This window comes from Rhinolophus sinicus, linkage group LG04, assembly GCF_036562045.2.
Source record: "Rhinolophus sinicus isolate RSC01 linkage group LG04, ASM3656204v1, whole genome shotgun sequence".
NCBI classification, from domain to species: Eukaryota; Metazoa; Chordata; class Mammalia; order Chiroptera; family Rhinolophidae; genus Rhinolophus; species Rhinolophus sinicus.
The window spans coordinates 170,940,135-170,965,710 of NC_133754.1; the positions used below are offsets into that span (position 1 = coordinate 170,940,135).

Sequence of the window (25,576 nt, forward strand, 5' to 3'; positions counted from 1 at the left end):
TCATTGCAAAATAATGCAAATTAAGCAGAAATGTTTGAAGTAAAATCCACTGCCTAGAGTGAAGAGCATGGTATGTTAGACATTTAAAAAATGTTAACATATAGATAGATTTATAGTTTTGTTTCACAAAATTGGATTATACTTATAGGTATTTTTGCACATTGCACTATTGTGACTATGATGGACAGATTTCGGCTTCTGCACACATAGCTCTACTTTATTCTTTTAGTAGTCGCATCAAACTCTACCATGTGAAGATGGCATAATTTATCTTCTCCATCCTCTCTTGACGGGCGTTTATTCCGTTTTTTTCTCTTGCCCGTCGTCTCTTGTTTATTTTACTATATTCTTTTTTCTGTGTCATTCCCACCCCCCCACTCTCATTAGTTTATGTATTTTTATTACAAAAATGTTGTTGAGAACATCCTTATAGGTTCATATTTATATAGCCTTGTAAATATTTCTGTAGGATAGTCTCAGAGGTGGTGTTGTTAGGTCACCTTTATCAGTCAGATAGCTAAATGTCAACATGCTGGCTTTTTAAACTTCAACAACAATCCAACGCACACTCACTGTGGCCCTTGCTAGTGCGTGCCAAGCCCTCCTGGCTGGTGCTTCTTACTTCAGAAGAAACGAAGTGTCAGATTTTGACACCTCAAAGGGAAGTTCACCTAATTAATCATATTTGGTTTTCTTCGGAAAGTCTAAAATTGGATTTTATTGCCCTGGACTACAGGCCACTGCAGGATTTACAAAGCAAAGAACAGTGTAATCTTTAGTGGCGTTAGAGGATCAAGTGAATTTTTATAGCACAAAAATATGCTAAGCATGCCTGTTGGTTTACCTATAATGCCTAAAAATAGCTTTCTCACTTATTTTTGGAGCAGCTAGTGCATAAAAGAGATAAAAGTTATGTACATGTCTGTATTGGAGCGTAAGTAACTGGCTTTTTCTCAAACTGATGGCGCATTACTGTGGTTAAAATTACCCGCAAGGAATTTGGTAACCTCACATTGCAGGGTGCCTCAATTCATAGCCTGCACAGAGCTTGTGAAAGGAGCCTGTGAGGGAACCAGGCAGGGTCTCTCCGCCTGTTTGCACAGAGGAGAAAACTCAGGGGACTTAACCAAGTTTTCATGGCTATTTAGTAGGATAGGAGCCTCATGACTTCTGATTCCAAGCCCAGTGCTCTTTCAGCCAGATGTTTAGAGGAGAATGCAAGCAGATGTGGAACATTCTGCAGCTCATGGGTGGCTCCAAGCCAAGGGTGTGGGGCTGGAGATTCCAGGGGCTTTTGGCCAGAGAGGTGAGCCTGTGGGGTGTCAGGCTGTGGAGAGGCTTTCAGGGGCCATCTGCCACAGAGAGTGAGGGTCATTTTCTGTTCTGTTTATTTTTTCCTGCTGTGCCTAGTGGAGCTGTAGAAAACCGTAGGGCACAGGGGCGGTCTCGACTGCAGGTCAGGTCTCTGTCCTTGGCTGAGGCCACACGAAGTCTGCTCCTGGTTCTGCCTGAGACGATGAGGACTCCTTACCTGGGCCTCTAAGGGAGGTTGTGGCCCTTGGCCTCTGGGACAGCTGAAGAGCCAGTTCTATGTGCTCTCACCTGACGCAGGTGACGCTGTTTGCCTATTCGGACCTGCTGCTCTTCACCAAGGAGGACGAGCCGGGCCGCTGCAACGTCCTGAGGAATCCCCTCTACCTCCAGAGTGTGAAGCTGCAGGAAGGTAAGTGGGTGCTGAGGTGCCTTGGGCCTCCTCCTCACTTGCGCTGAGTCCACTGCTCTGGGCAGCCTGGAGGCTCAGTTTGGGTCCAGCCCCTGGGGTGCTGAGCTGCCAGCTGTCCATGAGGCATCTGAGCATGTGTGGCCAGGTCCTGCCCCTGGGCCGGTGGGGTCTCAGACACTGATGTTCCATTCTAGGCTGGCAAGCATCCCTGTACACTCTGAGTTTTGCTGGGAGGTTTCTGTTCCGGGATGTTCAGGGAGGCTGTGGAGTGGAGTGGGAAGAGCTTTGGATTTAGACCTGTGCTCAGATTTTGGCCCTGTCCTTCTGTGCCTGTGTGACTTTGGGCAAGGTGCTCAACCTCTCTGAGCCTGTTTCCTCGTGTAAATGTGGGATACCAACAGTATCTCAGAAGGCTGTTGTGAAGATTAAATTAGGTCATATACGCCAAGTGCCTGACCCACACCAGGTGCCCAGTAAATGCTAGTTGCCACCACACTCACCACATATATCCGGGACAAGAGACCATTGCTCCTTCTCCACTCAGCCGCGTTGCTTTGACCAGAGCCGGAGGAAGCTGGAGCACGTGTGGCTGGGGGCTGCTGAGCAGGAACACGTGGGAGCGTGGAGTGAACCTCTACCCCAAACTTTCCATCGTGCCCTCCTCCACTTGGGGACGGGAAGCCAGCTGGGAGTATCTGCTGAGCGGTTTGGTTTGGCGCCTGAGGTCTCTGCTGAAGGGGCTCCATTTCCTCTCCCAGATTATGAAAACAACAACAGACCTGTTTGAGCACGGGTGACAGGGGCAGGGAGGAAAATATGACCCAGCGAAAGAATTCTGTTTTGACGGGTTTTGCTCCAGGAAAACTTCCTGCCTGTTTGCAAACCCAACGTGTGTGCTTGGCCCTTGCTGGCCTTCCTCCTTAGACACCAGGCAGTGTGAGAACCTCCACTCTCACTGCCCCACAGGAAGTCACTTACAACTCCTTCCCTGCCTTTGGCTTTCTCCTGCCCGCTGACCAGGGCTGCCACTGAGGGGAAAAAGCAAGTCACCTCATTCGAGGCCAGCCCCTCCCCGGGTCAGTGGTGAGGAGCAGCCCTCTGTGCAAGTTCAGCTCAGACCCTGGCATTGCAGGAAGCTGCCATGGGAGGGGGGCAGATGAGAGCTGCTGCCCTTGGTGTCCTGCTGCTGTGCCCTTTCCTTTCTTCCTCACACCAGCTTCCTCTACATGCCCACTACGTGTCACTCCCACCCACTGCACGCATGCACACGTATGCCCTCACACTGTATAGTCCCTTCCTCTGTGCCTCTGCTCATCTCCAGCTCAGACAATCTGGGACCCAGTCAGCTGTGAGGGGGACACTGGCGGCTGTGCTTGGTAACAGGTTGGTAGATTATAGAACCAAACCCTTACCGGTGGGCAGTGCTCAGCCTCCTGCTGAAGGCAGGGAGGGAGAAGAAAGGGAGCTCAGAATGGCTGTGCTTTGGGGTGGGGTTGGCATGGGAGCCACCAGGGCAGTGGAGGAGCTGAGGGTAGCAGCTGGGAGTTTGGGGTCTGGGCTCAGTTTTGCTGCTAACTTGCTATGTGACTTCAGCTGGCTCTTTCCCTTTTCTGAACGTCAATTTCTCTGCCTGTGAAACAAGGGTTGGGCCAGTCTTTTGTGTTCCCTCCCAGTCCTGATGTCCCCAGGCAGACCCTGAGGTGGCTGTGAGAAGCTGGGCAGTGCCCATACGTATGTCCTCCCTCCCCTCCTGGAGCCCCCAGACCCAAGGTTTGAAATTAGAAGCAGGGTGAGCTCCATCCTCCACTGGGTGGTGGATGGTCATGGTAGGTGCTGTGGGGCCTTGAGGTGTTGAGCCCATGTGAGTGACAGCCTTGCAGGCATGGCTTCCTCAGGCTGGAGACCACATCCTCTCCCCCAGCTGGCAGGCTCAAGGTAGTCAAGACCAACACTCAGGAGAGATGACCATGCCATTAGAGCCCTGTGGGTTGGCATGAGAGAGGTGTGTGTATGTGTGTGTGCGTGTGTATGTGTAAGTCTGTCCTGGCTTGCTGGGCAGGTGATTTCATGCACACAAATTGCTTTGCCCTTCTCCAGAGTGCTGGGGAGCAAATACAGTGAACATGGCTCTCCAGGGAGCCCATGAGCTGCAGAGAGCAAAGGAAATGGCTCTGTGACACTGAGCACTCAAGGTGCACATTCCACCACTTAGATTCTTTCCAGGCATCGGCGGAGCCCTCGCCTCCTGTCCCTCCTGCTCCCCTGAGATGCTGGGCTTGTGGGGCGGCGGGGGTGGGGTGGGGGTGGGGGTGGGGGGTGGGGTGGTGTTCGGAGGAGTCCAGTGACTTCTGCAGTTGGATTTGAAGCCGCAGAGCCCAGTGTCCTGAGTCCAGGCGCCCAATTTCCTGCCTGATTCCCTTGTGCCCTCAGAGACCCGCTGTGGCAGCAAAGGCCTGAGTGAGGCTTTTAAGAGATTCATTTCGGGCTCAGCTGCAGCTTCTGTTGGCCGAATGGTCTCTTGCTAACGTGGCTCACACTCCTAGGTTTCTTTGGGGCAAAGATGATGGTAAACAAGGAACACGCCCAGCCTTTCCTGCGGGCTGGGCCTGGTGAGGGTTGTTCCCTGGCCGGGGAGAATCTGCCCCACCCAGGGACCACGGAGTCCCTCGGGCGACTTGTCTAAAGGGTGCTTAGCTCCTCTGGAGAAGCATACTCCTAGGGTCTAGCATGGGGCCCAGAACATCGTGGGGACCAAGGAATGTTTGTTGGGTGAATGACTGAATGACTGAAAGGAGAACAGAAGCACTGCTTCAGCTCAGGGGCGGAAGTATACTCTTCCCGCTGGGCTTCTGCTGGTGGCCCCTTAAACCTTGCCTGCCCTCCTCCTGCCTAGCTTCGCTTCCCCAAAGCTTCAGCGGGGCTGCCTTGCTGTGTAATGGGAACAGGCGGAGAGCTGGCGCTAACAATTGGGACATCTCCGGTCAGCCGGGGCCCATTGTGGTCTCTTCCTGCCTCTGCCGCCCACTGGCTTTGCTGCTCTTTGTGTTTCTGCCTCCCAGGCGGCCAGTATCCTGCCCACAGTGTGTCTTCCTGGCCTGCTCTGGTCTGTCAGGATGGCCTGGAAATGTCTAGCTGATTTTTGGGCTCTCCATCTACCCTGGGGAGTCAGGGGGCCCAGTCTTGGAAACTCAGCTGTTTAGGTCGCAGCCGCTGGAATGCTTGGTGTTAAATTTGGGTGACATTTTCCAAGCACATCCTCAGAGCCTACCTCAGGGCCGGCTGCCAGGGCGAGAGCAGTGGGAGGAACACGTTTTCATTTCTGGAGCACATGGCCTGGCACAATGACAGAGACGTAAGCTGGTGGTGGGGGCAGAAGTGTGACATAATGGTCAGAACACAGGCTTTGGAGGCAGGCAGTCCTGGGTTCAAACCTCAGCTCTGCTGCTTTCTCACTGTCTGCCTTGTATATAGTTGTTTCCCTCCCTGGGCCTCAGTTTCTGCATCTGGAAAATGGAGACAACCCTCTTGGCTTGTCTCACAGGGTAGAGAGGGCTTGGTGAATGGCTGAGTTTGGGATCTCAGGCCAGGCTTGCAAGGGCTCTGAGAAAATGACAGAGGGGTCAGACCTGGGCAGGAAAGCCCTCTCTGGGCCCTACCCAGCCTGTGACCGGGGGTCCCCCTGCACGACCCACACGTTCTTTGGTGGGAAGCAAGGCCCACCCAGGAGCCAAATGGTTCCTTCTTATATTTTAAAATGGCCAAAGCATTTGGAGTGTTGGATGGAAACCCAAATGTGTGCTGCCTCCCTGTCCCTTTTCCTTGACACTCACCCCTTTTCCACACCCTGGAGAGTCCAGAGCTTGATTTAATGTTCCACAAGGTTTTCTGGTGGGGCTGAGGTCTCTCTCTGGGGTCAGCTCCCTTGCAGCCTGCTTTCCCACAGCTGTGGCTCCCCACCCCCCGCCAGCACCCCCGGAGGCTTGTCGGCCTTTCACGAGCCTCTGAGCCATGCTGAGCCCCATCCCGTCGTTCCCTCCAAGTGCTGCCAGCACAGAGCCGTGATGTGGAGGGGACTTCCGTGAAGGTTTGGGGTAATGCAGGAGGGCAGTGGCGGGCAGTGTTACAGCACAGATAATTTAAGGCAGTTGTCAGCCATCCCTCACCCTCGGGAACATGTTCCGGGCTGCATTTCCCCAACCTCGGCCTCCTGTCTTGGCTTTTCCCTACCTCTGAGGGCCTTCTCTTCTATCACTGCCAGCTTCTAAACTCCAAATTTCTATTTTCTTACATAGATCTTTTTGTATCTCCCTTGGCACTAAGGTCTTCTTCTGGAAAGTCAAGGAAAGTCCCAGTGTATTTTCTTAAAAGAAACCACCTCCGTTTGTTTCCATCCTCAGCAACATAAGGAACTGGCAGAAGCTTTGAAATGACAGGTTCCTTAAACATGACAGATTTCTTAGGCAGGGCTCCCTCCCTCCCTACCCACCTCTAGGTGGGGACAAGTAGGATTCATTCTAAGTCCAAAATGAACCCCATTTACTTAATGCGCTTTTTAAAATCTGGCTCTGCTTGGCACCCCTGGCCATAGGCATGATTTTGCCCAGGGAACTGCCCACATGCCTTCTCTGAGGGGGCCTGGCCTTCACTCACACGAGGGCCCTCGCTCTGCTTTTCTTAGGAATAGGCTGGACCCACGGTCTCTGTTTGTATCTAGCCACCTTTACTTCACAGCACAGCTTACAACTTCTTTGATGATTGATTTGATCCAGGTATGTATGGAGAGAGCTACTTTGAGCCCAGCACTGGGCCTGCATCCTTGAGGAGGCAGACACATTTGAGAGGAGGGTGTATCGGGGTCCGGAGTGTGGGCTCTGGAGCCAGGCTTCCTGGGTATATGTCTTGGTTCTTCTTCCCTTTTTACCTGGGGCTTGTTCCTCAAGCTCTTTGTGCCTCAGTTCTCTCACTGGACTCATAGGTGATAACCAGCCCTGCCTCACAGGGGGTGTAGTGAGGGTTGAGCTCTTACAGGTAAAGCATCTGGTACAGTGGTGGGCACTCAAGTTCTATGGCACTTTGTGTTTGCTGTGCTGTATGGTTGCTTCCCTGCAACATGACAGCCTGCCTGCTGAGGTCTGTTGCTTGAAATACAGGAAGTTATTCATACTAACCATCCCCGATCTGTACCCAGATGAGTGTCCACGGGAGAGTGCTGCCAGGTCGTGGGCAGACCGCAGCAGTCAGGGCAGGTATCCCGGAGGAGGGGCGAGGCTTCTTCGCCACACCTGCTATCCCTTGAGCACAACTTGTGCTTCTCCATCTCCATGCCTTTGCCCATGCTGTTCCCACTGCCTGGTGTGCTCTGTACCTGGCAGTTTCATGCCCAGAGGGGACTCCTGGCTGCCTCTCATGGGGTGAGATCTCAGCATTCCTTGAGTCCGGCTGACCTGCAGGCAAAGGCCTTATAGCTGTGCCTCAGCTTGGTTAGTTAGTAAGTGGCATTTCCTCCAGGGAGTTCCCTGTCCCCTGTGCCTGCTTCTTTCTTTGTCTTTTTCCAGGAAGTACCACATACACAGCCCTCTGTATGTGACAGCGCTCTATGCACCAGCAAACTGCTGAGACTGTAGCCAGTTCTAATGCAAATCTTACTTTTTTCCCCAAAGGTTCATCAGAAGACCTGAAATTCTGTGTGCTGTATCTAGCGGAGGTGAGTCCTTCCCTCTGAATTTGAGGAGATCTGTGACTTGGTGTTTGAGGGGAGGTTTTAGGCAGGGTTCTAGTCCAGGGTTCTGATGCTTCCCCCACCCCACCTTGTGCAGGGGTCCTAGGCAGGTCCTGCAGGTCCTCCCTGCCCCTGTAGCTCTCACCTCTATGTAGAAGAGCAGCAGGCACGAGAGTGCTTAGAGGGGACAGAGGACACTGATCTCCCACTTAGGACTTCCTGGTCTCTTCATAGTGAAGGTGTGGTCTGACAGCTGTGCATCTCCGTATTTAGTTATCTGGGAGCCCTTCCTCTGGAGAGTACCCTGATTCCTATTCCTGCTTCTTTCTTCCTCTTTTTCCAGGAAGTGCCACCCATGACCCCTCCTAAGGGTCTTGTCAGTGTTTGAAACAGCCTGAAGGTGATTGTATTAGGTTGGTGCAAATGTAATTGCGGTTTAAAAGGTTAAACATAATAGCGAAAACCACAATTACTTTTGCACCAATCTAATACCTTTACCTAGGCCAGACAGTACAGACTAAAAAACACATCAAATGCCTGTGTTTTGGGCTGGAGTGATACCCGCTCAGTGTGATTGGTGTTCTTGGGTATCTCAGTCTGATCAGAAGCTCGGATGGGCTGTGCTCTGCCTTTGTTGAGCAAAATTGGGCAAATAGCTTATTGCTTGATATGGTTTGGGAGATAAAACATCATTAAACCAGAGGTTTAATCAAAGAGGTTCTCTGTGATGAAAAAGTTGAGAGCTGTTGAGCCATCGAATTCTTTTAGCTTTTTGGGGAATTTTCTAGTGTGTTTCCTTGAAAATAAGACCTAGCTGGACAATCAGCTCTAATGTGTCTTTTGGAGCAAAAATTAATATAAGACCCGATTTTATTTTACTATAATATAAGACTGGGTATAATATAATGTAATGTAATGTAATATAAATATAATATAATATAATATAATATAACATAACATAACATAACATAACATATAATATAATATAATACTGGGTCTTATATTCATTTTGGCTCCAAAAGACACATTAGAGCTGATTGTCCTGCTAGGTCTTATTTTCTGGGCAACACGGTAGAACGTTTGCCTCTCCGTCCCCACCCCTCTGGATTCCGATTCTCTCTGGCAGGGCCTGACATAAAGCTTCAGGTTCTTTAATGCCAAGAGAGCTTCCTGCCAGGTTGGACTTGTTTTTCCCAGAGAGAAGCACTTCTGCTTATTGGTTTCCTGGGCGTTGTGACCTCCTAGCCCTCCAAAGATTGATGAAGGGATATTGATCTGGGGCCTTTTATTTCAGTAAAGTACCAGGTGATCTGACGCCCCAGGGGCTGGGGAATTGAAGCTCACAGGCAGCCAGAAGCCTCCCTTTTCTCTTAATGGGCAACTGTTTATGAGAGGCTTGTCTGTAATGAAGGAAGACAAGAAGCGTGGGGACAGGCTTGCCAAGGTGGTTTGGGATCCCACAGAGAACCCCGCACTCGTATCTTAGAACCTGCAACAAGTGGTTCCTCTTCATTGCCTGACAGACAGGTGGCACCCAGAGAAGAAACCAGGGCAAGAGAGTCAGGATTTGGAGAGGGTCTTCCACTGCACTGAGAACGTCCCAATGGCTTGGGTGGCAGCTGCTCTGACTATGTCCCAGCAGTAGGTCCTGGGTGGAGTTGCCCTAAGCAGTCCTTAGCTCTGGGGTCTCTGTTGCTCTGGACAGGTTTCCCTGCAAATCCATGGGACAGATGCAGCCTACTCCTGGCTTCAAAGCGCCAGGGGCATTGGGTCATAGGGCACGTTGGCCAGGGACCATTCTCTAACCTAGAATCTGATCCCAGCTCCCGTAAGTTCAGCCTACGCTTTGGGGTTAAGAAAACCTAGATTTGAATCTTGGCTCTGCCACGTCCTAACTGAATGATCTGGGCAAGTCACATACTCATCTCTGAAACAAGGCCGATGAGGCCTACCTTGCACGGTGGTTGTAATGATTAAATGAGATTCAATAAGATACTGTGTCCACTGCACTTAGCTCAGAGCCTGGCACACAGTGAGTGCTCAATAAACGGTAGCTGTTGTTATGGGCAGCTTCATAACACGGGGAGAGCTTTTCATATGCATTTCCTCTCCATTAGAGACATCATCAATGAGTTATCGATCTTTTAAAAAGAAAGCTAAGAGGAATATCTCACTTTCTTTGTAATGTACATATGCAGTAACAGAAATGTGGCAAGATTGTAGCCTCTGGAGGAGACAGAAGACAGACGTTTAATGTCTCCTCTCCTGAGACCTCCTGGGGCTGCCCACTTAACCTTTCTGAGCCTTAGTTTTCTCATCTGAAAAATGATATCTGAAAAATGGTAGCGTCTGTGCCTTTCCTTCCTTTCTATGTCATAGGGTCATTGAGAGAATTCAATTAAAAGAGAGAACGTTTGTCAAAGCAAGTGAACAAATGTAAATTGTAGAAGAAGAGGTTTTAGTTTGTACAAATATAATATTAATTCAGGAACAAGGAGGTGAGGCAAGATGGGGTTTTAAAGAGGCCAAGAAGAGCTGGGTTGGATTTGGGGATGCTCATGTTTGAATGCAGAGGTCTGGGCCCACCTGGAGAGGTCTGTGCATGGCTAACTACCCTGCAGCCAAGAGGCCCTGCCTCTCAGTGAGTTACATGAGAATGCCTTCAGGGTAGCTTACAGCCTTGCCCCTGGAGCCTGGTATTGAGGGCAGGGTGTGCATCAGTGTTACATCTGATGAGTTGGATCACACAGTGGATTAAGAGTGAGGATTCACATGCTGGGGCAACCCGGAGGGCACTGGGGCCCTGCTTTAGACAGATTTAGGCAGATGGGAATTCAGCCGCCCTGGAGGGAGCTGGCTCCATGTTGTCTCTTGGCCGGTCTCCGAAGCTCCGGGCAGTACCTAGAGAAGGGCCTTGGGAGCAGGGGCTTCCCAGTAACGGGTGCCTATCTAAGACAGCCAGCCCCGGGCCAGGCCTGGGTTTAGGTCTTTGAGCATAAAAGCCTGTCTTGAGATCATGGTTGGGAAAGTGCTTTTTAAAACTGATAATTAGATAAAAGGAATTATTATTATGGCAGAATTGAGAACTGAAAGAGAGGAGGATTTGGGGCTAAGGGAGGTTAAGGGATTTGTTGAAACCCAAACAGCTTGGTAGAGACTCCAGCGAGGGCCAGCTTTGTGGAGTGATGGCCTTTTCCAAGCTGGAAGGGACGATAGTCCCTACCTCACCCCTCCCCTTGCAGGGGGAGCACGATAAGACAGGGAGCAGAGGACACGTTGGTCATCTCTTACCGAACCCGACTTCTCCCTGGGGAATCTTGGGGTCTTTTACTGAATGTGTCCTGCCCTGCAGTGAGCTGGGGGTTCTGGGAAGTGGAGGGAACCTGTTGTTAAGTGGTAGGATTGCGTCCTTCATCCACCCGGTTCCCAGAAGCCCAGGGGCAAGGCTTTCTTCACTCTCTCCTCTAAGGCTATTAGGGAGATCAGCTTCTTAACAACTTTGGGCAGGAAAGGAATGGCTGCACCCAGGAAGCACTTAGCATGGGAGATGGCCCTGCCCTGGAGGGGGGCGTCCCTGAAGCTTGGGTTGGATAGCAGGGTAGAAAATGTGCCCAATGCTATGAATGATGCCAGTTACCACCAAGCTCAGAGCCTTCGCATTTGCTGTTCTTTCTGCCTGGAACAATTTCTCCCAAGCACTTTCCTTGCTGGCCCCTTGTTGTTCAAGCCTTCGCTGGAGTGCTGCCCCTTCAGAGAGGCCTTCTCTGACCGCCAGGTTCAAGTAGGACCGCTCCCTTTGTGGGCTTCTCATCTTTCTACTGATGTTGTTTAATTGTGTATTGGTTTACTATCTGCCCTCAACCTGAGGGCAGGAACCCTGTCTCTCTTATTTCCCCCTTTCCCTCCAGGGCCTAGTACAGTCCCTGACACAGAGCAGGTGCTCAATGACTATGTATTAAACGAATGAACTCCTGAGTAATAACAGCAGTGGCTGATTGTTGAGGCCTCAGATGGCCCTCGTTCTTGCCTCCTGAAGCTCTGAGAGATGGGCGATAGCATTATCATTCCCATTTTAGAGACTTCCTGAGGTCGTCAGCCAGGAAACGGCAAAGCTGGGATTCAGACTAGGCTTGTCCAAGTGCAACATGAGGAAGGAGTGCATACAAACCCTGTCTTCTCTGGTCCAAGCCATGCAACTCCTGCTCAGCTCCCTGCTGAGTTCATCTAATCACAGCCCTGTGAGGTTATAATCAAATTCCAGCAGAGGCAGAAGGAGCGCCTACTCCCCTGATCAGAGTGTCCTGTAGTGGTTGATAACATTGGGCAGGCTTTACTGCCCCTCTCCGCCCCCAGCACATTCTGACTGTTTGGGGCCAACTCCCTGGGTCCCGGCAGCTCCCTGGGGCTAAGGCCAAGCTGACCTGGCTTTGACCTCATCCCGGAAGTCCCTCCAGGGAGCCAGAGCTTACCCAGGCATTGCTTGCCAAGCACCTTGCTACGTCCAGATTAAAAAGGCCTTCCAAGAAGGAGTTTCTAGTCTCGTTGGGGAGACAAGACTGCAGCACTTAACAAGATTAAATAGAAAAGCAATACTTAAATGACAGCAGTGCAGACTGTTGTTGTACTCAATGGAGCTGAACAGTCGTTGATCAGCCCCAGCTCATGTGCCAGGCAGTAGTGGGGCTTTGACAGACCACAGGACTGCCCACCACAGACTTTCTAAAAGGTTCTGTCGGTACGTCCATCCCATCACCCATCTAACTTTGGCCTGGTGATCAGATGCCTGTGTCCTGGGTGGGGGCTGGGGGCCCTGGCTCCAGAGAGCATTGAGGGGCGGAGACCTTGGCCCTCTGTGTTCCCCACGTGCTCTCCCAGCTGCTGCCTTGCGCTGCCTGTCCCCGGGGGTGACCTCACCATTTCTGTTCTGTGGTCTCCACAGGCCTCCACTGTGCTGGGAACCACCGCCTTCCTCCCTTCCCCCGAGCTGTGGGCACAAGGCTCTCCAGCTGGCCCCCTGAACCAGCTTCTTTGCTCCTCTAGCTGCCTCAATGTCACCAGGGATTAATGTGCATTTGTGGCTTTTAGCAGGCACTCCCTTCCGTGCTGCAGCCTCATCCTCTGGAGCTCAGGGATGGGTTTGGGCCCGGGAGCCCCCTGAACCAGGGAGCAGCGCTGACCATCCCTTTCTCTGTTTTCCCTGACGTCAGAAGGCAGAGTGCTTATTCACTTTGGAGGCGCACTCACAGGAGCAGAAGAAGAGAGTGTGCTGGTGTCTGTCAGAGAACATCGCAAAGCAGCAACAGCTGGCGGCCTCCCCTCCACAGAGCAAGGTAAGGGCCTTGCCAGTGGCTACAGCTCTGGCTGCATGGCTTCCCCTGGGCCAGCCTGGACCCTCGAGCCTCCGAATTGAGTTTGGGACCACCCTGAGCTCAGGACTTGGATCTGGACAATGAACTCCTGGCAAGGAGGCCTGTGCCCGAATGTCCCTCCCCCTTGGCATTTCACTGGGTCTGTTCAGTGGGGTTCGCATTGCTTGGGTAGAGCGACAGAGCCAAATCCCCATCAATTCATGGCTCTTTTCTTTGATTTGCCTATGGCAGGGGCTAATTTGGGCTGGCTTCCCTGTAGCTGCCAGGCATGTGGTCCCCCTCTGCCATTGGGGGGATCGTGCCAGGGGCAGCACACTTGTGTTTAACAGTGGCCCAAAGCAGGCATAATTGGGAGGGGATGTTTGCGGCAGAAGCTGTTTTAACTTGAAGCAGGTCACAGCCCACTGGAGCCAAGTGGAGTTTGCTGGGGACTGGGGGCTGGCCTGCCGGAGGGTCAGGGAAAATTAGAAGGTCCCAGCTGAGGCTGATCTGGGATAGGCCCCTCAGCTGGGCCCGTGCCGTGGTGGGGAGGGGATGGGAGCTGGACCACAGCCTTCCCCTTTGTCACCTGGGTGCCAGCCACAAGGCACAGTTGTATTTCCCCATTTGTGAGTCACTCAGGTCCCTTCTCTTGCTAAAAGTATTTTGGGATTCGGTCTGGTTGGCTGCAAAAGGAGCCAAGGTGTTTGGTCTGCCAGATTGGGGGAAGGAGGATCCATGAAAGTGAGTGGCAGCCTGTACACTCGTTGGCCTTGTTGCTTCTTCCTGAGGCGTTCAGGCCCAGCGTGCCATGGGCAGCGTGCATATGGTGGGGGCAGTGGGGTCAGGCCCGCTGAGGGCAGGAGGTGGGGAGCAGGTGGCTGGGCAGTGGTGGATGGCAGCTCCCCAGCTATTCCCTAAGGGAGTAATCATCTGAGAATTGTATAATTTCAGATTTGACAGTTATCTTGTTGCACTAGCCAGGGGCAAGAATAACATTGATGAGGGAGCACAGTGGGAATGTTGAGTCTCACTCTGCTGCTGACTGGCCGTGTGACCTTAGGCAAGTCGCTCTACAAACGTGGAGCTTTGGTGTCCTCATCTGGGGGCAACAGTTCCTCCCCCAAAGGGTTCTTGTGACAAATCAAGGGGATGGTGCATATACAGTTCATAGCACAGTGCTTGGTATACAGTAAGCACTCAGTAGCTGTGGGCAGCGCACTGCCCCTACCGCCATCAAGGCTGCTTGTTGCTACACTGGCTGTTCCCACTGTCAGGTTCTCCCACCAAACAGAGACCTGTGGAGGCTGGAGGCTGTCATGCGCTCTCGATCCCAAGTTGGTTACAGTCTGAAACCAGGCCACTCCCTCTTCACTGGATGTCGCATGGCCGAACGCGTGCCCCTAGCATTCTTGTGGCTTGGGCTTAGCTCCTTCTGGTCTGGAGGAAAGAGTTCCTTCTGTCTCAGCTTCAAGGTGTGTGGGCTTGGAGTGTGTTGGCAACAGCCTTCTCAGTACCTTCGGGAGTCTCTCTGTCATCGGTCAACTAAAGGTCGGCTGGGTTTCTGAGACAGGCTCTGATCCCTGCAGGGCTGTGGGCTTGGCTGACGGACCCTGGAAGGGCTCCAGGGTGTGGGGCCTGGCTTCAGGGCCACACCAAGATATATGGACATCCTGGGGAGGCAACAGACGGATGCCTCTTCAAATTAAAACCCTTTAAACGTGTGTTTAATGGAGAAGCTGTGTGCCGGGCATGAAAAGTGAAGGGCAGGCTGACCACTGGGACAGTCTCAGAAGTGCCTCCTCACCTGAGACCTGGGCCCTGTCCCAGCCACGCACACCCCACATGTCCCCCCCTCCTTAGAAGGCCATTATACAATCATCTTTTATTAGGCAGACCCCTTGGGGGGTCTCACTGCCCAACTTTCCCCACCCCCACCATATGCACTTACAGAGTCTTAGCAGCTGATCCCTTTACTCACTTCCAGAAGTTTGGTAAATATGATTTTTCTCCAGCCCCACAGAGCTGCAGGAATGCTTTAGAAATCTTAGTGACTCGGCCCAGGTGGCTGTCCAGCTGGCCACAGGACATCTATATGTACTCAGCTCTGGCAGGTCCTGGCAGCCTCTGGAGTGACCTGAACCTCTTGCTAAGCAAGGGCTGGACCCCAGCCTTTCCACTAGGGTTGCTGTCCCCCAGGGGAGAAGAAGAGGGCAGGCCAAGCAGAACGCAGACACCAGCTTTTTGCTTTTCAGGCAGAAAGAGTCCTGCTTGATCAACTTGTCCTGACTGGTTAGCATGCCTTTTTCAAATGCCTTTTCTTTGTTCTTTCTGTGAGTGTTCTGCCTTCTGCTGCACAATGGAAACCGCTGCCCAAGTCACTCCCTCCTCCCTCAAATGTCTCTCTGGGGAAAGAGGGCTTTGCAAGGCAACTCCCCAAATCCCCATGCTGCCCCTTCTCAACCCTGTTCCTTTCAACAGTGTTTGCTGACACCTGGAGTGGGGATTCTTCAAACATCTCAAGGAACGCAACGTGCTTTCCAAATTTGCAAAACATACTAAATGTGATAGGCCCTGAACATGAAATGATTGTTGGGAAAGATGGAGGGAATTGGAGGAAGATGGATTCAAAGAACAATAGAGAGACAAGTGTGCCGCCACCTGCTGTGTGACCTTTCCGCCGTGGCCTCAGTGGTCCCATCTGCATATTGGTCTGGTGCCTCTTTCCAGCTCTTCAAGCTTTGCCATTATCCTGAAAGCTGAGGGCCTGGGGTCATCCAGTCTCCATGTGGGAACTATACCTTGAAGATGTCGTGTAACTTGAGTGCCTGTGGAATCTGTTGCCAGGCGACGTTCCTCTCTTCGGGGTAGGAAGGGGGAGGCACAGGCTTTCTGTGCTGTCTCTGAGGTGCCTGTGGCCTGGGGGTTGCAGGGTGGGTCCCGGCTGCGAGGGTGGACACAGGGAGGCAGGCAGCAGGCAGACTAAATCCATTGCCTGTTCGCTCACTAGTAGCTGACCACAGGAGGTAGGGGGCCGCTCTGGGCTGGCCTGCATGCTTTCCCTTTCTGAACAAATAAATGGCCTGCTCCCTCTGCTCTCTCCCAGTCTCCTTCTCCTGCTCACCACGCCCTTCCTCCTCATTATCTGCCCTTTCTCTTGCTTCATTATCTATCCCCAGAGGGAATCTACTTTTCTTCTTCTGCCTGGGATAACTTTCACTAAACTCCCTGCACGGGAGCGCGGCGATGTGTCTCGTATAGACTAACTCACAGGTGGTCCTACCTGTGGCCACTGAGGTTCTCAGCCAGTAGGGACAGACAGACACATATTACTTTGATTATTCCATCAAACATACATCATCAATGCCTCCTCTGGGTTTGCAGAGATGAATGAGACCTTGTCCTGGTCCTCATGGAATTCGCCTCTAATTAGACAGATGTGACAAAGGCACCAGAGTGGCAATCCAGACATTAAAGGCTGTACCTGACGGGTCCTAAGAGTAGTCCAGGGGGTCTTGGCTGCACATTTGTCACCCTCTCAGTGAACCTCTACTGAGCCCCAGCACCTGCACAGCACTGGGCTGGGCACTGGGAAGCCTCTGAGGACAGTAGGCTTGTGACCGAGCCATCAGGGACGAGAAGAGGGTGCAGTGTAGCCTGTGCTACCCCGTTCTCAGGGACGCCCTGGGCGCCATGATGGCAACGCATGGACGCATCCCTTGCACTCTTTCCTTGGGAGACCACAGTCCAGCGGTGGAGACAGAGATGCCAACAGAGCATTCAAAAATCACATAGCAAGTGATATGGGAGATGTAAACTCTTACCACGCTGTGACCTCAGGTGAGGCACCGAGCTGCTCGGAGGCTCAGTTTTTTTCATCAGTAAAGTACATGGATGAACAGGGTTCTCGTGAGGGATTAAACTCATGTTATGTGCTTAGGAAAGTGGCACACAAGAAGAATTCTGTGAATTATTAAAGTTATGTCTATATAGGAAGATTCCTCTAGTGGCTTTGTTTATTGAAGCTGAATGCTGCTGCCCTGGGCACATGTGACGACTGTTCCATGTCACTTGCTGGTATCACCTGCTGTATTCCAGGGCCCAGGCAGGGACACTGAGGCCTCCTGGATCTACTCTGGCTGTAAGACTTCTCCCAGATGTGACGCTGAGGTGCGTTCTACCTTGTCATCTCCACTGGGCAGCTAGAGATGGGGCCCTGGAGATGCCAGGGTCTGTCTGAGCAACTTAGAAAGGAGCAGGGGCAGGTCCTGGAGTCAGGCAGCCCTGCCCTGAGTAGACAGTGAGCTAATTCCAGTTCTGTCTGGTTCCACAGAAACTCCACCCTTACGGCTCTCTCCAGCAGGAGATGGGGCCGGCCAACTCAACCAATGCTACCCAGGATAGAAGCTTTACCTCATCAGGACAGACTCTGATTGGCTGAGCAAACCCAAGGGCGGGACTCTGCTTCTGGCAACTTAACCCTTTCTTGGGCATCCCCTACCACACAGTAACCTCACCTCAACTGGACCCCAAACAGAGGACCAAGATGGTGGGCCTAAGGTCATCTGAAGGGAGTGGCCCCCCGGTGTGTGTGGACTGGTACCAGAAGGACCACAGGTGTGAGAGGCCCTGTGGGCCATTCAGACTGGCATCAGGAAGTCCCAAACGGAGAAGACTCAGAAACTTATTCCCTGTGAGGAAGAAGGAGGTGAAGTAGCATCTGAGCTTCCAGTGGCTCCAGCGCCTGCCTTGGAGGCAGCAGGAGAGGTTGGGAGAGGTCAGCCTGGTGGAGAATAATGCCATGACCCTCCGCTGCCGGAAGACATCTTCACCCATTCACTCATCTGCACTCCTTCATTCCTTCATTCAGTGGATGTTTGGGGAGCATCTACTTTGTGCCAGGCTCTGTGCTAGGAGCTGGGGATACTATGGAGAATGAGACGGATATGCTCTCTGCTCTTACCCTTCTTATCTTTCAGTCGTAGTAGGAGAGCGAGCATTAAATAAATCAACATACACATAGACACACACATGCACTCACGTGATTACACCTGTGATAACCGATGAAGGAGAAGAACAGAGTCCTTTAAGAATATTATTTAGATTGCTGTGTGTGTGGGCATGGGATGGGGTAGGGGAGATTGTAACTTTTAAGCTGGGACCTGCAGGCCAGAAAGGAGTTAGCCTGTCAAGGACTTTGGAAAGAGAGCTCCAGGTGGAAGTACCTGAGATGGGGAGAAACTTGGCGTGCTGGAGGAATGGCCGTCAGGCCAGTGTGGCTGGAGCTCAGTGAGCAGGCAGATAAGGCTGGCAGGGTCAGATCACACTGGACTGTGGTGGTTAATATTTTACTGATTTCATTCTAGATACAGTGGGAAGCCACTGAAGGCTTCTGAGAGAGGGAGTCACAGAGTTTCAGGTACATTTCTAGATCAGAGTCAGGAAGGCCCAAGTGGGTATGAGATCAGTTAGAGGACCCTTTAGTTTTCCAGGTGGGGGTGATGGTGGCCTGTCCGGGATGGTGTCTCGGGAGGTGAGCATGTGAATATCCAGTCCTTGGGATGTGAGGGGGCTCTGGGAGGAGAAGAGAGAGTCAATTCCCTGCCCCTTCACCACATCCCAGCCCCCAGCCCTGTGTGCTTATCCTGCGCTCTGTCTTGGTCTCGGTGGATGCAATGAGGACTGGGGCCTTCCTCCCAGAGCCCGCTCCTGGCCAGGCCTGGATAGGGACCAGTGCCGAGTTGTGGGAATGGCCCTGGGAGTTGGGAGCAGTGGGTGCTTCCCTTGGCCAAGGTGGGAAAGGTCACAGGCACAGCCTCAGCAGGGGTGGCCTGTGCTGTTCATCCACCCTGTGCTGCGTGGTCTGACCGGAAGCTGGGACAGACTCTCTGGAAACTGACTCGGTTTGCTTCCTTCAGAGCTAAGGTCAGGGACCCAGCTCGTTGTGGCTAAGCACTCCATGGGAGACTGTCCTGCCACAAGGCTAAAGAAAGACCTCCCGAGGGGACAGTGATTAGAGCTCAGCCTACTCCTTGCCCTCTGTACCCCCCGCTGGAGCCCAGGGTTGAGCAGCACTCACACCCGTCCCTAACTGCAGAGACCTACAGGCAGGGAGCCCAAGGCCACAGGTGCGAGTGGAGTGGTACAGCTCAGCACAAAGCGGATGTGTAGAGCCAGGGTCACTTGCAGGGGAAGAGGGGTTAAGAAAGGCCGGAGGGTGGCTCAGGCCAGAGAAGCCCCAGACCCTGGATACTCCCAAGGGTCTGTAGAGAGAGGTCTTGTGCTCTGGTGAGTTTGCTCTCCTGCTGTGACCACTTGAATCCCAAGAAGGGTGGCCCAGAAGAGAATTCATCCCTTACCTCCCACTTACCCTCCTCCCAGCCTAGGAAAGATCAAGCATGTGGCGTCAGCAGTCTAACGGGATAGGATGTATCTGCCCATGACCAGGCCAGTGCCCCCGCCCAGCAGGGGAATAGACTCCCCTGAAGTGGGACAAGTGATACAATGTCTGTTAGCCAGGACTCAGCTGCAGGGTTAATTCTGAGAGGCTGGGTCTGCACAGACAGCAAGCTGCACGTTGATTTCATTTGACTCCCTTACAAATGACATTAAGGGGAATGTGGGGCACTGGAGAACCGCCTGTCTGGGAAGGCAGCAGCTTGTCTCTCTGGGACTCGGTGACCTACCTGTCCACCAGACAGGTGCAGAGGACAGGTGGTTTAGCCACCAGGAAATGGAGAATCGGAACGAGCATTCAGCCCTGGGGACAGGGCTTTCTTCCCGGCTTGTCTCAGTAAGCTGCTGAGTTGGGTGGACACTCACTCACTCAGGGTCCTCGTCCTGACTGGCTGTGGGGGAAGCGGACCTCAGCTCCTGAAGGGTTCCGTCTTCCCAGTGACTGCTGAGCCAGAGCGCCATTGCTACTCTCTCTCCAATCGATGACACAATTAATTTGGCTCCATGGGCTTGAGAAGATGAAATATGACCGGTGGCCACTGCTGCTCTTCAGCACCCTCGTCCATCTCAGCCATCCAGGATGACGGACAAGCGATCAAAATTGCATTTGCGAGTTATAATCACGGGAAACACAGCCGAGCCCCTCCCTCCGCATAAATCACCCTAAGAAGCACACACAATGGTCTCTTTCCTGATGGGTCAATTGTCTTGGTTTGGTGTCTCAAGGCCTAGGAGTTGGGAGGACGGGAGCACAACCATTTATTGTTGAAAAGGCCATCGGTGTGATTTGAATACAAAGTGATCCTTTTAGTTCCTCTCACACCCCCATCCCGTTTTTTTCATGTTTTCTTGTGTCTCAGCCTCTGGGTCTTTTGAAACTGTTGGTCTTTCCTGTCTGTAGTCCTACCCGGGTCTCTTGGCCCTTTGGGAGTTGGGACCTGCTGGAAATAATGATGACATTTATTTACGTATGTCTAGGTTTTTCAGTCTTTATTTTTAATTCTGCCACCCAAGTCCTCATTTCTCACACATGTTGCCAAGCAGGTTCTGTAAAGTGAAGGTACAGGCCATTTCACGGTGTGGGAGGAGTCCCCCCAGTGAGAGTATGGGCTTTGACGATGGCAACGGGGGTCCCTCTAGGGGAGACGTTATCTCCTCTAGGCCTCCTAGCAGCCTCGGTTTGCAGATGAAAGGGACTAGGACTAGGACTCAGACTTATAAGGTCACACACCTGGTAAGAGGCCCAGCTAGTTCTCAAGCCACGGCCTTAGAACCTAATCCATTGCTCTTTCCAATGCAAAAGTTTGCCTTTCAGGGTGGAAGTGATCAGTCCCCTCCTCCAGGAAGAGGCGGAAAGAAGCGTTCCCCCACTTAGAAGTTGTGGCTCTTTAAGATCTAGAGAGGACCCTTTAGGGCAAATACATGAGATAGCATATTCTCCACATAGTAGAGAATGAACTTGCATAGTTCATATTCCTGAGGGGTGGCCCAGGCTGAAAAGCCAATAGCTTCACACAAGATTTGAAAAGTCTGATATGAAAGACAAGGTGGCGTTCCTTAAGACAGGCTCTTGTGGGGCACGGGGACAGTCAGGGGACCCTTTTCCCCTTTTGAGTCTGTCATTCAAGAGGACCAGCAGACACAGCCTTGGGGTACCTGGCAGCAATAAGACTTTGGCCAAAGGCAGCAATGGATGGCTTCAGGCTCAGGCCGGGGTGCGCTGAGCATGAGTCTGGAAGGAGGCCTTGATCTGAGCCCCCTCACGGGTGGGAAGAGCCTGCTCCAGGTTCTGGACCCAGATTTTGCTAATTGACTGGTTTAGAATCTCAACGCTAAGTAACTGGGAATCAGCTGGACTGGATTTCAGATATTCCCCCCACGGAAGCAGACTTTTCCCTAAAATGCTCAGCTCTTTTCCAGTCTCTCCTTCCCTTCTTCCCCCCCTAGCTACAGCTCTGGCTGTGGATAGACTGCCTTCTTTAGCATCTGCCCTTGGACTCAGCCAGCTTGCTATTCTCGTTTTAGCTCTTAACAAAGGCAGTGCAACCTTACCATCTATCCTGCCTTGACCTTATCTTTCTGCAAGCTTTTCTCTGGCTAAGGCCACCATCCTCCAAATTGTTCCTAGATCCTTGGGTCAAGGGTAGAAAAATAAGACAGTAATTTGGTGAGCCTGGCACAGTGCCAAGATTTTGATCTACGTTGTCTCTTCACTTCTCACTATAGCCTCACGGGGTCCATTATCCCCCTACACCTTTCCTCTCATTATACCCAATTGATTAAAAAAAAAAAAGATGCTGCGTCTCAGAGAAGTTAAGAAACTTGCCCAAGGTCACACAGCTAGTGGGCACCTGAGATTGGAAGCTGGGTGGCCCGGTTCCAGAGCACCTGCTTTCTATCGCTCTGTTCTACTGCTTTCCAGCAATCTCAGACCATCCACGTTGGGAGGGGTCGGGGAGGCTGGGCAGTCACAGTCCTGTGTCAAGACCATTGTGGGAGGCCATTGTGTTCAGAATCAAGCCCAGCTCTCAGCTTGGCTCTCCCGCACTCCTGCTTTGCACTAGATTATTCCCCTCCTCCAAACTCCTCATGCACGTTCATGCTTGGGCTGTTTCTTCTGTGTCATGGTGCCTGCCCTCCTCTGCTGGCCCTGCTGGGTACAATCCTCAACCTTCAAGGCTTGGTCCCTCCCGGAGACACCATTCTCAGGCGTGCACCGGAAGTCATGGCTCCCTCCTCTGCGTCCCTGTAGCATTTGTTCATCCTCAGTACAGTGTGGTGGGCAGTCGTGTCTCACCCATAAGACTGAGTTCCTTGGGAGCCAGTGGAGGTTATTTCTTATCTATTTCTGACTTTGTTCCCACCTGGTCCTTAGTAAGTACTCAGTAGATGTTGTAGAATTGAATTGGGTCACGTGGTTCAAATCTCTCATGTTCTAGAATCTAGATGAGGAAACTGAGGCTCAAAAGGGAAATTGACCTGGCCAGGGTCATGGGACAAGTTAGTGGCAGAGACAGGACTAGAACTCAGGTCTACCGACTCTCTTGGCTCAGAGCATTTTCTGTTGCACTTCAGCTTTGTGAGACCAGCGGCTGGGTCCCCACTTGGTTTATTAAGCAGTCTGGCCAAGTTCACTTCAGGGTCCTGGATTCCACCATATTCCATGCTGACTCCTGTGCATCCTTGAAGGGAAAGGAGACCCGATCAGAACTGCTTCTGTGGTTCTCTTCCCCTTTCACTGAGCCCCTTGCCCTCAGAGAAAACCAGAGTAGGGCTCTGAAGACCTTGGTTCAAATCCTGGTTTTGCTGGTAACTCATTGTGTGACTTTGGGCAAATTACTTCCCCTCTCTTCAACATACGCCCCAAAATCAGGAATATAGTGTATATTTTATGAGCAATTAGAAATTTGATAGAACAGTAGAATCTTCGAATGAGGATCTGAAAATTTCCCTCCTCCCCCACTGAAATTGATTACTAAGCTGATTTCCAAGAGAGAGGCAAGAACTTGCCTGAGGGCACATGGTTGGTGCTAGAGCTGGAAGTAGGACCCCAGCCCCGTACCTTCTAGGCCGGTGCTACTCTTCAGTGACTTTTGAAGAGTTTGCCAGGTTGGGAATGGGGAGGGATACGGATTGTCGTAGAGATGCTCTCGTCATCTCACTCAGCTGTATTGTCATTAGGAAAAGTTCAGTCACCACTTTGGGCTGTAATGGAAATATGAGAAACGGCCTGGCTAAAGGCTTGGGGAGAGGTTGTCACGTTGGCTGGCTTGTCTGTAAATTCCAGCGTGTTCTTGCTGGAGCAGAATGAATGGGGCCGCTGTGTTTCACCTGGAGCTCTGAGCATAGTGGGGCTGGTGGAGACGCTCCCTGTGGTCTGCTCTAAAAATAGCAGTGGGAACAGAACTGAGGGGAAGGGGAGGGGGCTCTTTCAGGGGCTGGGTGGGACGCCTCATCCCCTTCCTCTTCCTGCCAGGCCCTATGTGAGGAAGTGCCATAGATTCAGAGAATTTGGATCTGGGAGGGTCCTGGAGCCATCATTTCTCACACCCCATCCTCATGCAGAAGGGGAGGCTCTGGAGGCCGGGAGAAGAGAAAGGACTGGCCTGCAGCCACGGAGCCCAAGGAGGAGGTCCCAGATGGCAGGCTGTCTTCCTCCTGCTGTTTCAGCAGGGTGACTGCAGGCTCTGTAGGCTTTTCTCTCACTACTGCCACTGGGCGAGCACAGGGCCTGGGAATTCCTGGGGCCGGATGTACTCCGGCTTCCTGAGAGTCGCCCAGCAGGCGAGGAGTCCCCAGCTCGTCTGCCCTGAGACCTGACCTCGGCCAGCTGGCCTTCTAGCACCACACCTTCCCTATGCTGGTGTCCTCACCCTTGCTGACTTGTCCTTCTGTCGCCCACTGGGCTGTCTGCAGGGAGGGAGGACAAGGGCCAGCATAGAACTGGCCTACAGGACAGAGGGCCCAGTGGCCTGGGACCTTTTCCTGCCCTGCCCCAGGCACAAACAGAAGCAGCTAAGGTAGAGGCAAGGGCCTGGGCTTAGACGAAGGCAGGCCAGGGTTCAAATCCCAGCTGTGTCTCTCACTAGCTGTGGGATTACTGGCTGGTCACCTAGCATCTGTCAAATGAGACGAGGGTACCCATCTCATTGGGTTCTTGTGAGGGTTAAAGGGACGGTTTGTGCAAAGTGCCTGGCATGTAGAAAGTACTTAGTAAAGGTAGCTGTCATCACTAGATCAAGCATGAACGTGCTTGACTCTCTGCACCCCCTTCCTTGGGGCCTCCACCCATGGGGCATGGCAGGTGTTCGTTCGTTTGTTTTTAATGCAGTTGACTGTTTTGTTGCGTTGTTGCAAAACTTATTCATGTTTATGATGAACAAAGCATTTAATACAGATAAAGCAGGAGAAGGAAATGAGGTTCACTCTCAATCCCAACACACAGAGATAACCACGGTTAACATTTTGGGGTGTATTCGGTCAGGCATTGGTTTATATACACATATGTCTTATTTGCATATTAGGGTTACTGGTGCACACAATTTCCCAACCCACTTGTTTTCGTTTAACAATGTCATGTCCCCATGTTTCCAGGTCACTAGATATCCTCCTACAGCATCGTTTTTAGTGTCAGCACATTATTTCATCGTGTAGATGAAATAGGCTTTATTTAAATAATCTCCAGAAGTTCAACATTTAGGTTGTTTCCAAGTTTTCCTTGTTATGAATGCCTGATATTAAACAATCCTTGTAGGTATGTCTTGGTATCTCCAGCCCTTTGGGAACATGGTTGACCCTCCACAAATATTTGTTGAACGAATGAATATTTTTTTTTTTTTAATTTTATTAAATTTATTGGGGTGACAATTGTTAGTAAAATTACATAGATTTCAGGTGTACAATTCTGTATTACATCATCTATAAATCCCATTGTGTGTTCACCACCCAGAGTCAGTTCTCCTTCCATCACCATATATTTGATCCCCCTTAGAATATTTTGTTAGAAGAAATTCCCGGTAGTAGATGTTCTGCGTCAAAGATGATATATTTATAAAAGAGGTTCTTGATACCTATTGCCAAACGATGCTCCAAAACGGTTGTACCGTATAATCGGTACTTTAGATTGACCGTTGCATCTGGCTTTGCCCAGAACTTTCTGTGCTTAGCATGGAAAGTCCCGCTTCCTGGGAAATCCCTTAGTCCCGAGCAAACTGAGACAGTCTGGGTAAGCGAATGCCTGTTTCCCCACATCCTCACCAACACTGTGCATTGTTACATTTTTTAGTATGTCCATTTCTCTGATTACTGGAGATGTTGAATATTTATTTATATGCCTTTCAGTCACTTATGTCGCCTCTTTTATGAGTAGCCTGTTCAATTCTTTTGCTCATTTTTTATTGGGTTGTTTATAGTTTGATTATTAATTCACAGGAGCTCTTTATACAAAAAGGATATTTGTGTTAGCCTTTTATTTATTATTTTTTAAACTACAGATGTTTCTGATTTATAGATAGTCATATCTGTAAGTAGCTTTATTGAGATGTTATTCACATATAATACAATTAATCCATTTAAAGTGTACAATTCAATGGTTTTTTAGTATCTTTACAGACGCATGCAACCATCACCACAATCAATTTTACAATATTTTCATTATCTCCAAAAGAAACCATATCCTTTAGTTGTCATCCATTAATTCCCCCATTTCCTCCATCCATAAGCAACCACTAATCCACTTTCTATCTGTATAGATGTAACTAGTCTGGACATACCATATTAACTAATATTTGATCTTTTGTGACAGACTTCTTCCATTTTTTTTCCTGGACT

At 51.2% G+C, this 25,576-nt stretch overlaps 1 protein-coding gene across 6 annotated transcripts in view; it reads left to right on the forward strand.

Moving 5' to 3' along the window:
* Positions 1–25,576, forward strand: part of RGS3 (regulator of G protein signaling 3) — a 112,214-nt gene that overhangs the window by 45,685 nt on the left and 40,953 nt on the right. For 3 of the 6 annotated variants that reach the window (XM_074330858.1, XM_074330857.1, XM_074330859.1), the window contains 3 exons: positions 1,612–1,723; positions 7,384–7,427; positions 12,650–12,772. In XM_074330858.1, coding sequence (XP_074186959.1) covers positions 1,612–1,723; positions 7,384–7,427; positions 12,650–12,772 — 279 coding nt within the window. Of the gene's footprint in view, positions 1–1,611; positions 1,724–3,005; positions 3,107–7,383; positions 7,428–12,649; positions 12,773–17,123; positions 24,591–25,576 lie in introns of those variants that run through there. The other 3 variants (XM_074330860.1, XM_074330866.1, XM_074330862.1) reach the window with 2 other exon arrangements.